The sequence below is a fragment of the Lasioglossum baleicum genome, chromosome 4 (genome assembly GCF_051020765.1).
Source record: "Lasioglossum baleicum chromosome 4, iyLasBale1, whole genome shotgun sequence".
NCBI lineage: Eukaryota > Metazoa > Arthropoda > Insecta > Hymenoptera > Halictidae > Lasioglossum > Lasioglossum baleicum.
Window position 1 is genome coordinate 10,388,892 of NC_134932.1, and position 16,861 is coordinate 10,405,752.

The following is a 16,861-nucleotide window of genomic DNA, read 5'->3' on the forward strand; positions in this document are numbered from 1 at the left end:
TTTGATATCTGCTCATGTATGACCCTGAACACCATAGTATACTACCTGGTTGAACTCGTCTTAATGCCAGCCTTCATTTGATGTAAAAAATATGTAGCGTTTCATTAAAAAAAATGAAGGTCACCTTTGTTTCTAGAAAAATATTAAAAATAGAAATAATTGAGATGCGATATCATATTGTTAGTAAAATATACTACAACTTCCTCCTCTTCGGTTTTTTTCTAATGTTTACCGTTTACGAAAAAACGCTGGTACAAATGATCGCGAACACCCTGTATACATAATTGCAGTTTTCACTTACTTCTTCTATATTTGGATAAAACATTCCTGGCAACCCTAATAGAAGCTAACAATGGAAATCGAACCAGGAACAAGGCTTCTACAAATTTGTACAACTACAAAGTGGAAATTAATTCAATAAGACTTTTACAAATCGTTACAGGCCATGAAAAGCCAATTCACCTTCGACTGTAATTCTTTACCTATCTATGTAGTAGCAATTGCTATAGATAGCGTTTATCTATCCTAGAATATATATACATATATATTCTAGCGTTTATATATTAATTAGCATTATCGGTTCGGAAGAATGGTACCGGTTAAGCAATACTTGAGAATCAACTTGTCGTCGGGGTTCATTGTACCTGAAGAAACCTTTGCCAGCGGCGGCAATAATTCCGGTCGGACCGTTCCAGTTGTCCACCCATCCAGCTACCGGTTCCTTGAGCGAAGACAACACGATGGAAGGTCTGACAATCGCGACCGGCAAATAACCGGACTCCGACTGCAACAGCCTCTCGGTCATGGCTTTGGTGAACGTATAAGTGTTCGGTCGGTTGCCGATCAGAGTCGGTGTAATGTCGTCAACCATCCTGGCATCCATGACCTTCGTCAATGCGATCACGTGTTCAGGTTCGGCCGAGACTGGATAGATCTCCTCGGCAACGTCCCTGCGGTCGCAATTGCAGTACGCCGTCGACACGTGGATCAGCGCCTTCAAAATAACAATTCATTGGTTCGGGCACCTCCTCAACAAACGGTTTTAATAGTAATATTTTCTCGGCGCACAGTTTCGATCAAATTCTACACTAAATATAGCTATGTGAGGCATGAAACGTTTCGATTCGGGTTTGAACCAGATAACGTTTCCGATTCGGATTTGAATCAGTTAAAAATGCCAAGTGCTATTCTATTGGAGGAAAACAAAGGTGGTGTGTTTCGTCCTAGGTTTTAACGCCAGAATTGCTTTATAACAATGACAATATGGAATTGATTCGGACTTGACACAATTGTAATATGTTCTTCAACGAAGAAGCTTATTCGAAGATTCCTGATGAAGACATTTTTATGATTTCAGTAATCGCGGAAGGTAATCAAAGATGCACTGAGTACTGTTACAGCATTCTAGCGGGGCAAGATTGAATATTGATGATTTTTATATTATTTGGAAGTAGTGGAAGGGTGTAGATCTTACCTCCAAGTTGTCCATGCGATGGCACAGATTTAAGAGCTGTTTGGTGCCGACCATGTTGATGGTAACAGAAAGCTTGAGTGCTTCGTCGAATTTTACAGTGGCAGCGGAGTGGAAAACGACTGACACGTATCGTATGAGCGTGTTCTGATCGGCCTCCGAGATTCCCAATTCGTGTTCCGTCACATCCCCGCTAACAGGAATGATCTTTGAAAGCTCGTGCGGGGCGTCCCGTCGCAATTTTTCGAATAGCTGGTCAAATCAAAACACATTGAACGTCAACGGCAGGCTCACGATTTTATTTTGCCGACTCTTGTGCTATCGTATACGATAAAATATTGGATTCCAATGGCTAGAGGAGCTTTGAAGTTTCACAGCCTAGTAAGTAGCCTGCAGCTTTTATGCTTTCAGAACCAAAACTGGATAGGTAGAATTTAAAATTGTAATTTGACGTTCGTTATCAGATTGCAATTGATGGAGGCAAATTTATTTTTGCGAGATATTTCACAGCCTATTAAGTAGCCTGCAGCTTTTATGCTTTTAGTAGAATTTAAAATAGTAAAGAGATTAAAAGAATTTAGCAACTTCGATGTGTATGTTTCTAAATTTCCTGAAACTACTAAAGAGAAAGATAAGAACTTTTTACTCGACTGCTGTGTCGTACGATTGATGCACATTTGGTAACGTTTTCATTCTGCATGAGAATGCGCGGTCTATTTATAGGTTCGACTCGGTGGATCGGGTAATTAAACATAGAAAAAGGTGTCTTACCGGTGCATTCAACAGTTCTCGCAGCCTCTGCTGAACGTCCTGCCCCTTCTTGGCTCTCATCAACAAATAAATATTCTTGATACCGGGACACGATCTGAGTAGCTTCTCGACGAGTACTTTTCCCATGAAACCAGTGCCGCCGGTGATGAAGATAGACCTGTCCCTGTAGAAGTCCTTCACGGACGTGGATTGGGTGGCAGTCATTGTGCTCATTTTGGCGTTCTTTTTTATTCTTTTCTTTTCTAGCGAAACGAAATAATCCTTAATTACTTTCCTTTCTGGAACGAGAGAGCTTGGAAAGCTTTCGCGCGCTATCAAACAGCCTGCTCTCTGCACTTTCTATCTCTCCTCTTTTCTTCCTGGAAAGCTTCTCTGTATACAAGATCAGAGAATAGCCACTTCCGGTTATTCGGTGCGTCCTCTTCGGCTTTTTCTTTGGTCTCGATACGATCTGTCTTTTATCTTTGCGCTTCTTTTCTCGCTACTTGCTCCTGCTCTTCGATTTTCTTCCCTTTTGTCGTGTTTTCTTTTTTTCTCTCCTTTCTCTTTCTAACACACACACGCGCACACACACTCGCTCTCTCTCTCTTGTTTTAGCTCTTCTATCTCGTTTGAACTGTACAGTGGAAGAGACTCTCTCTCTCTCTCTCTCTCTCTCTCTCTCTCTCTCTCTCTCTCTCGCTCAGAGATAGGGAAACAGACTTTTCGAAAGACACAACGAAAACTGGCACACGTTCACGCCGTTCCGGGTTTTTCCAAGCAGGATACGAATGGATTTAATTTCTGCTGGATTCATTTCGTGCCTCCTGCGACCGCTGCTTTTACTCAGCTGGAAACAGAGAAGAGAGAACTGAAATTAGTGTCGTCAGACGATATGTCGTTCGGACGAAATTTTCACCGCTACTCTTTATGTTTTTACCGTACTGCTTCTCTTCCCTTTTAGAAAGATTAGATTAAGTGCACTAATTACAAATATCTGAAATTCTGGTCAATATTTTATCAGCCGGAAAGTAAGTTTATTTTCCAATCAAAATTCATGGAGTATAATTACTTTTTAATAATAAAGGTATACCCGATAGCGTATAACATGGTTTCAACATATAATATTCATATTTATAAATAGTTGTTACTTGTAGCATGCCTGAAACTAGAGTATTGGAGGTATTTTATAGAATAGAAATTTACAACCGAAGAATGGAAGGAAAAAGTTAGCAACAAGTAGCAATAGAGTTATGAATATCCAAAGAAGGTGTTCGAAAAGTATCGAGAAGTCAAGATCGACGAATACTCAGAGAAGTAAAAAAAGTCCGTTTATTAGTGCAAAAGAAATGAAAGAAAATATGTCATTGCCAATATCAATTACGCAAATTAAGTCACGCATACTTTAGCATAATTTACACGGACGGACATCTCGAGAAAGACCGTACGTTTCTAGAAAAACGTTTGAACTTTGCCGAAGAATTGTACAAGAAACCAACTTTATTTTGGAAATCCATAATATGGAGTGATGAATCCATATTCGAATTGAAATCGAATAAGAGGAGGAAGTGTGTTTCGAGAAAAAAAGGACAGGCGTTTAAACCGACGTTGAACCAAGTTGAAAATTTGACAATAATTGATGGAAGACTTACTGCTGTAAAATACATAGAATTATTGAGGGAGAATTTATCTAAATCTATTGAGAAATTCGGAGTCGCCTCAGGATTTAAATTCCATAGAACATGTATGGGATGAATTAGAGCGTCAAATTCGAAACATTCGAAAAATTAATACAGAGTATGGCCAGTCGTTTATTAGAAGTAATAAATACGAAGGGTTGTCAAACCTCGTATTAATTACTTCAGTATTTATCATTGTTATATAGTTTAGCATAATATTATTTACATTGTATTTAGCGTCAACTTAATTTCCGACATCAGCAAAAATATAAAAAATCTTTATTATGCATTTATGACAAAATTGGGTACGTACAATTTAAAATAGTGGAGGTATTAAAAAGATTTAAGGCCACCAGTGTATTAGTTTCACCTTAACAAGATCATCAAAAGAAGAATGAAATTTTTATTTGGCTCCTGTGTCTTGCAATCAATGCAAACATCTTTTATTTTGCATGAAGATCCGCAGTCTAATGATGACTAAATAAATATATTTCTGTTACAAATTCATACGTCATTTGCTTTTATTACACGCTTCCATTTTCAATTTTCTAGAAATATAAGCGTCAATTTAAATACCGACGCGACTACTAAACGTACAATGGAGTTACAGAAATTATACGACGACTATCTACGTACGTATCAAGAAACATGTTATTTTGCACACATTTTGTAACTCTTGCATAGTTTTTAAGCAAACGCGAGGTATGTGCGAACAATATGTAAATGCTTCTAGAGTAGTTTTACAACCAACTGACAAGGAGTGATCGTACAATTCTCTTAAATGTCAATACTCGAACATTTTCTGGCTAGTTTGACAACATTTTATTCGACATTTTCGAATATTTTCCTTGCGCGGTCGCTTTATCGACTGCAATATCACCTGTTTCAGGCGGTTCGCATTTATAAAAACTTGAATTCTGTCAAAGTCCAGCTAACTGTAACTTCACAAAGACAAGTATTTGCACAGGTGCCCGCGGGTGATACACTACTCGCTGAGAAGCATGAATGAAGTGCGGAAATGACATAACGGTGTTACTGTGCGTTTATGCAATGCGCACTTTTTTTATGGAAAAACTTCTGATGCTTGACACCGAATAGAAAGTTTGCTTTCTTTTTCATGAATTTTAATATACGTACTCAAGCGACATAACGAATCCGTGAAATATCGTCCTTACAAATGGGGTCGAAACTGATGTATTTTTTATCACTTTCAATTACACCTGCTTATCTTCGTTATACAATTGAACTGAATCATTGCTGTTTTCAAATGTACCTACAGCTTGAAGGTCTGCTTAAGGGTTAAAATTAATTAATAATGAATCTGATAAAAAACAGTCATTAACCCCAGACAACTGAGCCAACTGAGCCTGATAATTGAGCCAACAGAAACGTTGCAATGGCCATTATCACGAATGGTCATTATCACGAATCGTCGAGTCACGTGGCCGCGAGTTTCGCTGAACTAATCGTTAGGTGTATGGAATCGAGCAGTTGAAAGTCGTTTATCAACAACCTGCCACCGGCTATCTCAAGGCGATCGCTCCGAAGCGTCATAGATATGCCATTTAAAAAAAAAAGGAAAAAGTTCGGAATACTATCGACGTATGTGAAACACAAGTTCTTTTGAAAGTCGTAAAGCTGAACCGACTGCAAATCTCTCGTAGCGTAAATCAATTGGTGAATTGATTCTTATCGTGAGCACTCACTGAGCCACGCGAGAACAGGTATCCCTCTGCTTCTGCGCCACACGTGATCGGCGCTAATTTGAAATTATAATTCCCAAATGCAGCGGAACGTCTGGATGACAGGCCAAGGCTTTCGATGGAGGCTAATTGAGTTTCCGAGCGACAAAAACGGTCACGCTTGGGACCGAGGCGGCGCGGAGCGTGGCGCTAGATCCGTGTAACGAACCGTGAATGAGAATCCTGATTCCGGATGATTGGTAACATCGTTTCAAACAAAAACTGAACCACTGGTCCTGGAAATCGGTGATAACGACGACGATTTTTGCTGGGAAACAGCGCACCGTTCACGTTCTTATGTTTTCATCCGCGCGCGGACACGTTTCGCGCGAAAAGAACTCGCGAATGATACGAACCGGCTGGCTTGCTTGCTTCCTTATCTCGTGTCATGTCGCGCCGCGCTGTGTCTAGTTCCACTCGATAGTAAATTTTCAGGATATAATATCGCGCGAGTGGGAGCAGTCTACAATAGTCGCGAGCTTAGCGTCGCGCTGCGCGGTGTGCCGTTTCTATAAAATAGGTGGAATTCATCTAATTAATTGATTAATTTTCATGCCGCCGGATAGTCTTCCCGTAAGCTGATACCTGGTTGAAATGGATCGGGGAGTTTCTCATTCTAGCAAATAAGTAACACCAGAATTAGATTCTACGACCCTAGAAACCCCCACAACCGGTCCGTTTGTAGTCAATCGACAGCGGATTGCATCAAACCGGAGTGGAATAGAAATTTACTTTCTCGCTTAATACGTTCAATTGGTTGAAAATAATATAACAGTATTTCTAAGGATTGACTTGGACAATTTTTGACACAATTTTGGGAATTCTACTGCGATCGTTTTAAAGTTTGCTTCCTGGTATTTGAAAAGCGAGCACGGTTAGTCTTACTGTAAAGCTTTGCTCGCGCATTATACAGTTAGGAGGAAGACTGGTCACACACACTTTAAATCGGAATAACTTTTTTATGAATGAACCAAACGACTTCAATTTCTCTGTAAGGCTAGAAGAATTAGTTTAGTGAATTGTGAAAAACAATAGTAAAAGTTGATTTTTAAAAGATGTGTTTGGTCAACTTGTATAAACTATATACGCTCCGAAAATCTCATTGAAATTGGTTAATTGGTTCACGAGTTATAAACGATCGAAAGTGGTAAGGCCGAAAATCTTTAAAAATTGCGATTTTTACCACTTTTGATCGTTTATAACTCGTAAACCAATTAACCAATTTCAATGAAATTTTCGGAGCGTATACATATAATTTATACAAGTTGATCAAACAAAAATTCCAACAAAATGCATTTTTTCAACATATTTTTTAGATGTCATTTACTAAACAAATTCTTCTAGCCTTTCCATTCATAAAAAAGTTATTCTGATTTAATGTGTGAGTGATCAGTTTTGCTCTTAACTGTACATTGCACATATGTGTACTGTTAAGATACTATCCACGAGTCTTAGACTACGATGTTTCTCCAAGCCCCCCTTCTAATATTCGCTTCCTATCTCCAGTAATCTCGTATCTTCTTCACTGATGACATCATCTTTCGACTTCCATTCGATTATACTCCTTCCGACCCTCTGTACTTCGCTACCAATTCCCACGTTAAACTCTCCCGCAATCATGATAATACCATCACTTTTCCTCTTCATCTCGGTAAGTAGTCATTTGTCTCGTTCAAACTATTTCTTTGTAAATTACTCTAATCCCCCATATTTTTCTCCGTCCGTTTTCAGTGTCGTCGCATTTGTATCCAGTATATCTATTATTCACCGATCCCTGTCCATTAAATCCTCTTATGCTCGCCAGAACAGAAATTCATTGTTTACGTTTTAGATACTGCAGAAAAAATGGGTTAAGCGGGTAGACTCCTTTCTCCAGGATTGCAAGGGTGCGGGATTCGCCTTCTAATTTCACGGTAATAGAAACGCGGGGTTTTTCAGTAGTCAAAAACGCTAGATAAAAGATCGATCTAGGACGCTATCTCCCTCAAAAGTCATATTTTTTCGTTTATGCGGCGTAATTTGCATTATTCGGCAGCATGTAGCTATGAAAATAGCCGAATAATGCAAATTACGCCTCGTATACGAAAAATATATAAACTAACCAAGATCTTTTGTAAAAGGGAAAATATTGTGTCTTGATTCGATATTTTATTATCCCGTTTTTATAGCCAATAAATAAATATCCTATTAAAGTTGGATATTTATATGGGAAGAGGTTACGTTAGGTTAGTTATTTTTTATAAGTTTAAGAAGTATTTTTTATATATCATATTTTCTACTTTTATTGTCATCGGGAGCAAGTGTGTATATAAAATAGGAAGAGGTTTAAAATTCGTTTACAAGATTTGACGCATACAATAACAGGGCAAGTTAATATATATAAGCGTGGTAAAAATAGGACTTTTGAGGGAGATAGCGCCCTAGACCGATCTGTTGTCTAGCGTTTTTGACTACTGAAAAACCCCGAGTTTGTATTATCGAGAAATGACAACGCGAATCCCGCACCCTTGCAATCCTGGAAACGAGTCTACCGCCTTAAGCATTATCTTAGAATCTGTTCGTAACTACTTTTGAGGAGTGTCAATTTTTCTACTCGCACCCTGTCGGTTACGTCGATAAAACCGTCAATATTCTGAATCTATCTCTTCCGTTTATATTTCGAAAAGATATACTATTAGAAAAAGAGATAGTAATCCAGGGAAGCCAATATTGAACATAGTGAATATTATCCTTAAAACACGGGTGGACGTGTGATGTAAGTTTGTATCGATACAAAGGTCGACATGAATTATGTGGTCGACCTGGTATGTCGCGAACGGAAACCAAGCGTCAGCGCAGCAGCGCGGCGCGAAGAGAATACTATTCTTCGTCATTGTGCAGCTTCTTCGCATTACCCTGTCGCGCTTTTGCACGCCGAAGGTTCTCGGGGCATAATCGGTTAACGTAAGTGCTCCTAATTCGCATAATCGAAGCGACCAATGTCAGAGGAGAACGCAATCTCGCCTCGTTTCGAGGAAATCAGATGCAGCCTCCGCTCGCCTAACAAGGAACAGACTCTCATTAACATCGAACTCTCATCGATCACCGTCCCGCGAAAAATAGAACGACATCGCCTAATTCGAGACCGCCAGCTTATGCTACAGAGAACTCGCAGACTCGTGCGGATATTTGGGCGAAATTCGAATTTTCTGCATCGGTTACGACAAAACAGAAGTTGCGTAGACAATTATGTCTTCTCTTAATGATTTTGATAAATACGAAATAACAGAATCGTATTTTTAAGATAGTCTGACATCTTCACTTCTTTGTGTTTTAAACGACGTAGCAGTCGAATTTTATTTCGTAACTGCTAACCGTGTGTCGGTCGTTTTGTCTGTGGGTGGACACGTTGAAAGCAATTTTAACACTAGGTTTGCGGGATTCGTCAAAATGACGGGTTCCGATATTCTTAATTTGCGGTTATCAAACTTGTAAAGATGCTTCCCTGAGGAATTATGTACCAAAGGGTCTAGCAGAATAAGAATAGTCCAGCGGTCACAATTTATATTGGTATTGTGTGGGAAACAATGGTTTTAGTTTTAGCTTGAAAGATAATCCCCTACAATTTTAAGTCGCTAATCCTTCATATAAGGATAATATGAGGGTAAATACCCTGAACTGTATCATTTTTTCTCGGTTGTTAATTAAGATATTCAGGTGGAAAAAAATTATACAGTCCAGGGTATTTAGCCTCATGTTATCCTTATATGAAGGGTTAGCGACTTAACATTTTAGGGGGTTATTTTGCAACCTAAAACCACTGTTTTCACGCAATACCAATAAAAAGTGTGGACGGGGACGCTGGACCATTCTTCTTTTTTATTTGTAAGCATTTTAAACCCTTCTGGGTTTATTTCGCTTTACAGGAATGATATAAGTGAATACAATAATATAGAATACAGTAATAACTCAATAAGAATACAATACTAATACAAGTGAATTTCCGTTAACTCTAAATATGTAGATTGCAATCTTTGAAAAAAGAATGAATACTAAGGCAAGCTCCAATATTTGGCTTTGCTATGAGTGTATCCACATTAAAAGGAGGTTGAAGGCCCATACTAAGAAGGGCATTTATTAACATGCGCATTTGTGAATTATACAATACGCATTGCCATATTATGTGGTCAAGAGTTTCGCAGTCCTGATTACATTCACGCTGGTTATTATCGACAATACCTACTTGCTCTAGTGAAGCACCTAGGTTATAATGATCGGCACGCTGTTAAAAGGACCATTCTTATTCTGCTAGACCCTTTATTTCTTTGGGTATTATGTATAATATAATATTGGAAGAATGGCCAAAAATTTGGATGAACACATTCTTGTTATATTTATAACATAATGTGAAATGGTTATTTCTAGAGCTCCGTATGCCTAGTGTTACAAAATCGATCGGTGTGTAGAAATGAAATGCGCATACTCCCACTAGTATTCGGACACTCTTAAAAACTAACTTTTTAAATATTGGACTATGCGATTTGAACTTTTTCGGGAAGCTAGGGTAATTAGTTTACTACAGGATGCGAAAAGAATTTTTTTCAAAAACTGCATTTGGTCGAAATTGTAGAGAAAATACTAAAAGTTGCATTTTACACCTTTTTTATGCGAGCCTGTATTGAAATTTTAAAAAATACGTTTCGTAGATCTGTGTGAATTATATGCACTGTGAAAGTTTCATAGAAATCGGATGGCGCGGGAAACAACGACAGGCATTGAAAGATGTAAGAATCCTTAGAATTATTGCAGTTGGCGGCTGAAAATCGTGGAAAACTACAATTTTTATCATCTTTAAACGTTTGTAGCTCATTACAATATCGACCGGTTTTGATGAAATTTTCAGAATATGTTTAATTGATACATAATAAAAAAGTTGAAAAACACAACTTGTAGTATCTTCTCTGCAACTCCGACAACTTGCAGTTTTTCTGAAAAAATTTTGTCACCTTGTGTATCAAACCAATTGTTCCGACTTCTCCAAAAATGTCAAGTCGTACATTCCAATATTAAAAAAGTTATGGTGTTTTTAAGAGTGTCCGAATATAAGTGGGAGTCACTGTAACATAATATGTTTAGTTCGCACAATGATCTGTTTTAATCATCGCATTTATGCAACGGTTTCGGACAGTTATTGTCGAAACGGTTACAAACTCTCCGCGTTTCTGCTTCTCTGTCGATCGGCTGTTTGTAGTCATAATCTCCATCGGAAGATACGAGTAGGCGGGTCCTGAAGATCCGATGAATGATAAAGTTCCGCGAAGGCTTTGCGTTATCGAGACCATCGGTTACCACCTGGTGTAATTACCTACGAATCAAGTGTAGCGACGAGCACGTTATCAATTGCCCGGCTGAGTTATGAGAAGCGTGACGTAACTTGTGTAAATTCGAGGCACGGGGACGGGGCACATCGATTTTGTACCGGTTTTAGAACACGCGACGGATAGAAATTGATCATCAGACTGACTGATAATTTTATCCAATTATAGCATAATCCGAGCTTGCGATAAAAAAATCGCCTCGTCGAATTCCAGCCGAGTGTGACCGTTTCCACGTAATGTTCTTATTTGATCAAGCTGATAAACTCTGTCCAACTATTTTAATTTATCAGCGACGAGTGAATCATCTTCTCCATCATTCACTTAACCTTTTAATCTCGTTATTCGTTTTTGCTGTCATTAGATGCGTTAATCACAAAACACCAAAGCAACATAGACATTTGATAGTAATCTTTAAATGCTTTAAATGGTTTTTTTACTATGCATTTGATCCGTTAATTTGTATCGTGAATGCATCAAACACGCAATCTAGCTGTTACCTGTCGAAGATTTCTCACTTTCCTCTTAATTCCGCATTAGCATAATCTATACATTATGCCGTAGTTTACGTTGATTGTGGCAAAAAATTCCAAGTGGATATCTATTGAATATTGAAGATACGTACGTGTTAATAATTAAACCGATGTGTACGACTGTCGCTCGACGCCTTTGATAAGAAAATCGAAATTCCGTGAATTCTTTTACCACTGCGTACCCCGAAGCGTTGACTATCAAACCATATCGATGACTCGAGAAAAATTGATGATACTTTGCGCGTAAAAGCTTGGACGAAAGAAGCGTCTTCAGTTTTCTTAGACAAAAATGAATGATAATAGGTGGCAAAGGTGGAGGCTTCCACTATGTTTTTTTAAAAAAATTATCACAGTTCAACTGTGTGGACAGTTTAATATTGAAATACTTTTACTGGACGTTATCATAATTGAAATTCCACGGGAAAGTATATTAATATTTAATAAATATGACGCATGCAGCGTCGGTCCAATGTTCAAAGTCCTCGTAAAACGTAATCCTCGCAACAGAAAAAGGAAAATCGTTAGATGTGTCTAACCCGGTTCGGTAGCGACTCGTTCCAAGCCACGATGGAAATTATAATGATCAAAGAAATTGCTTTCGAGCAAGGCCACGCGAGGGACTTTCTGTGTCCGATAGAACGACGAACGTATAAAGAGACCGAAGCTGCCCGTATCCTCCCCCTCTTTCCTTCTGAGCAGCGTTTCCAGATTCCCTCAAATCTCTGAACCTAATTGCTCACTTGCCTTTTTTTCACCTGGCATTTTAGCCTCCACTCGGGGTAATTGCATTATTAACGGTATTTAGCGAGCAACTCGAAAGAAGTTCACTCTCCTCCTCCTCCAGGAACAATGGAGTCGAAACACGCGCACGAGAATAGCGACATTCTTCACCGAATCTTTACGCGAATTTTTCTGGCGTTCCCGTCTGCTACGCTACCGTCAATATCAAACCTGTATCCAGAGTTCGGCTAAAAAATTTTATTTCAACAAAAATATGTATGGCTTTTAAACTTAAACCCACTTTATTCGAAATTTTTATTTAACCCTTTTAGTGTCGACCTAAGGTTTAGGAAAAAGCTCATAAAAAACAATATAAGAATGATGTTTACAAAACTCAAAAAGGAGCATATTAAAAAACAGGAAAATCAATTCTCTTTTACAAACAGTATTTGCACATAAGAAGAATCATCGTTTGATTATAGCTTTATACGTAGTATGAAGTATAGATATTGCATTTTCAATCATTTGTAACAAAAGAACTAATATCTAGACAGCGAATGTTTATGGAAATGTATATTTTTATAGAAAGTAGGTAAAGTTATGGGACCTAGACAGAAATTTCCGTAGTCTGTAGAGGATTTTGAAAATATAGTAATATTTAGCACATTTTGCATATTGCATATATTTTACACATTGCAAATATTTCACATATATTACATATTTTGCATTTAATTGTACATACATACGTGTGTACGTGTGTATACAATTGTAAAGAATCGTATCATATCATATGATTCTCGCACGAAACAACAGTAATTGGCCTTGGCCTTAAGATGTGTAAATACCGACACCTACATATTGCAGGAATCAGTAAAATGAGTTACTGATATTACTGAAGAGCTGGAACGGGTATCTGGTGCTTGTGGAGAAAGAATTCGAAATAAATGGAAGGAGATTTAAAAAAAAATTCAGGACTATCTTTGTTAAAACTTAACAAAACTCCATATATGCATCCACTACTGAAGGACCAGACGAAATTGATGCAAGGACATTTTCAGTGTACAAATTAATTTTCAGCGAGAAAAGACATCAAATCAAATCAAATCATAGTTACATATTATAATGCAAATTACAGTAAACAATAAATGAAAATATGTACACGTTGTATAATTGGTTTCCCTATTTTGCATATATTTTTGCATGAAGATTCGCTGTCTAACGATATCAGTAATACATATCGTTATCGACCATAAACCTAAAGGATAATTCCATGACGCACGGCAAACGTCAGAAAGATTAAAAGTTATTAATTCGTGTAGTTAACAAAAAGTCGAATCCATAAACAATCTTTTCAATTGTTTTGCAACGAAAGTAAACCGTTTATAACGTTCCATAAATTTATTTTGAGATAGGGTTCTCTCGCATTGCGAATATGTAGTAAGGAGCCATCGCGTTTAAACATGTTCAAACATTCATAATGTATTAGTATTAGATATCACTGTATGCGGGAAAGTATACAGAATCTTCTGCTGCGAAGAACAATTCAATATCTTTTATAATACCATCACCATATTTGTTTAAAGTTGAAAAATCTCAAGAACTGTTCGTCTAGGAGAAAAATTAAGGGCAGATTCGGAATCAGCGCATAAAAGTCTATAAGTACCACTATCACAATGTAATTGTGACACAAATTTGGTGTTGGACAGTGTTATTAAACGATACTTTAACTTACTTTCGCCACAGCAAATTTTGTATATTTAGTATAGACTTAGTATAGTATAAGATCAATATCTTGATAAATCTTCAGATCACTGTGATAATCGTGATAAATTTTGTTTTCAACATTACCATTAAATATGTAATCAACTTGTTTATTTTTATAAGTGAATAAATATTACTGTTATCGTGATTTCATTATTGAAAATATGAGTATTAACTTACTTTTGTTATCCATTGTATTCCAGATATTGTCGAAAATGAACCGTTAGATAGTGCTTATTATTTCAACATTTTATGGAATTCATTTGATCTATATGTATATTCATTTCCTTTAAATATATCTTTTTGATTGAAAACGAGAAAATTCCACGGTACATACTGGAATAAACAAATTACCAGCCAGGTGGCGGAGAGTAATAGCGCAAAACGGTCGAAACGTCACCTTTTCCATAAAAGTAGAAACACCAGATGTTCTTGCAACGAAATGGAATGACGAACTCATTCCTCAACCCAATACGCATTAGGATCTGTCGATCGCAGGTGTCTAACATATCATTCAATTATGGCAGGGATATATTACATTAAGAATAGTTGAAACAAGTATAGAAAGGTGACGATGTATTGATTAAATTCCAGTAAAGGCAGTCAAGTGGAAATATGAACAAGTGACCACCTTTTGAGTCGCTGAATACATACATATGTATATGTATCACATAAAACAGGGTGCTAACATGCTCGACACTGTGTTATGCAAGTCACTTCACGAAGATCAAGCAAACTAACTAAGTTCCGCTGCGCCCAATTCATTCGCAAGCCTTTCTCTAGCTAGACACACCGGCAACTTTCTCAGAGATCAGGAAAAGTGCAGCCATAGAAAGTGCTTTCAGTAAAATTGCCACTTTTCGAAAGCATCAACGTTCATGGTCAATTTCTGGACACGTGCAACAGCTGGCGCTAATTAATGGACTGCGAAATTTTCCAGAGAGAAAACGTACATTGTTGTACAATTGTTGTGCATATCGAGTAAAAGAAAAGTTTAATTTCAGTAAGTTAAAAATTAGACGAAGCTGCCTGAACTGCTGTATTAATTCTAAAGTGGGTACTAATAATCTTTTAAAGAATTTTTATACGCTACGAATGCTTAAGGCTTATCATGAGCACGTGCATCGTCATACAATTTTTACACGTGTCAAGTGTCTATGCAAATTTTCCGTAGTTTCCTACTTCAGTTTTTGCAAACAGGACGCACTATGCGCATAACACACAAACTTCACTTCTGTTGACAGAGAGACTAACGAATTCCAAGTGAAGCGACCCACACTTGTTGTCCGTAAGAGTTAAAAGGAAAAAAAGACGTCATCATTGCGGATTTTATGCACTTATGACAAAAAATGAGTAGGTGTATTCAATTCAGGGAAAAGATTAAAAGAGTTTAACAGTGTCGATATACCATTTTTAGTATATAAAAATTATTAATCAGGAAAATAAATTTTTAATTAACTCCTATATAGCTTGCAATCGATGTATAAAAATTTTATTTTGTATAAAGTTTCGCAGTGTAGTTAATCACGAATGATCGACGTTGCGAAGTTAGCTAAAACGCTTGTAATAAATCAATTTCGCTTGAATATCTTTATTGGATACTTTGTATTTGCGAAGTATTTGAGAAAATTGCCAGATTAAACCGGGAATTCCATAAAGTGGGTTAAACGAAGCGAGACGGACGTGGTCAACAAAATTCTTTCACCTTAAACTACGTCAGGAGCGTGTTAATCTTTAAATCTGCGGCGGTTTTAGCGATGAGAAATTGCAATCTGTGAGCCTGAAAAGCGTCTTCAGTTTGCCAGTCGAAAATATCTTTGGCACAAATGAATATCTCGGGAATGGAAAATTTAATATTGAAATAGTTTTTCAGGATCCACTGCATACAGTGGTGCCTCGGTAAACGTCTGCTTTGGAGTACGTCCAATTCGGACGTACAAATTTTGCTCGATATACGACATAAGTTTTTTGTGTAAATTTTGCGTCATTTTAAAATAATTATCTCGGAGGAAAAATTAAATGAATAATCAATTACATTCGAAGTTGATGCATTATTAACTGACTGATCATACAAGTAAGGACAGTCAAACCAGCTGAGCCTAGTGAAAAGCGACAGAAGATGGAAAAAGAAAAAGCACCAGAAAGGTTTCCTTGCAAGAGGACTCTTCTTCCACAGAATAGAATATCGTTTTTTTCTTCTTTTATTTTCGCATTAAGCAGAGATTACATTTAAAAATCTATAATGAACTCTCTTTTTTTATTTATGCGTGTTTAAATTATTTTACAACCCCGTTAATGTAGGTATAATATCAATAGGAGTGTTTTTAACATGAGAACGGGGTTTAATCATTTTTACATTATGTACTTCTTATGGGAACAGTTGATTTGGTATACGTCCTATTCGGTATGAGTCCAAACATCAGGAACTTCAAATTAACCCGTTGCCCTACGGTTTATTTTACGGTTTCAGTGATTAGAACTTTCTTTGTGGTTCGTAATTTCCTAAAAAATATCTATTCATTAACGAAAGCAAAATAGAATTTCATATTAGTTTAAAGGGAAATTAATAACATACATATTTATTAGTAAACTGCGGATCTTTATGCGTTTATGAAGAAATTGGTTGGGCGAAACATAAAGCAGTAGAAGCTTTAAAAAATTCAAGAATATTGTAATGTTGCTTTTAATGTAACAAAGTCTTATGTTATTCAACACAAATTTTTATGTTATTCCTTCTTCCCACAATCAATGGAAAACATTTTTATTTTGTATGAAGATCCGCAGTCTATTTATTAGACTCTGTTCAGAATCTTCAACGCGAGTCTGACACGATATTGTGAGGCAAGGGGGT

The 16,861-nt window shown here is 37.2% G+C and overlaps 1 protein-coding gene across 8 annotated transcripts in view; it reads right to left on the minus strand.

Moving 5' to 3' along the window:
• Positions 1 to 16,861, minus strand: part of LOC143208209 (putative fatty acyl-CoA reductase CG5065) — a 75,616-nt gene that overhangs the window by 6,854 nt on the left and 51,901 nt on the right. For 7 of the 8 annotated variants that reach the window (XM_076422392.1, XM_076422386.1, XM_076422387.1 and 4 more), the window contains 3 exons: positions 2,243 to 3,071; positions 1,475 to 1,723; positions 645 to 994 (listed from right to left, as the gene is read on the minus strand). In XM_076422392.1, the coding sequence (XP_076278507.1) occupies positions 645 to 994; positions 1,475 to 1,723; positions 2,243 to 2,455 (812 nt within the window). In that variant the 5' untranslated portion in view covers positions 2,456 to 3,071. Of the gene's footprint in view, positions 1 to 644; positions 995 to 1,474; positions 1,724 to 2,242; positions 3,072 to 5,606; positions 6,690 to 16,861 lie in introns of those variants that run through there. The other variant, XM_076422393.1, reaches the window with a different exon arrangement.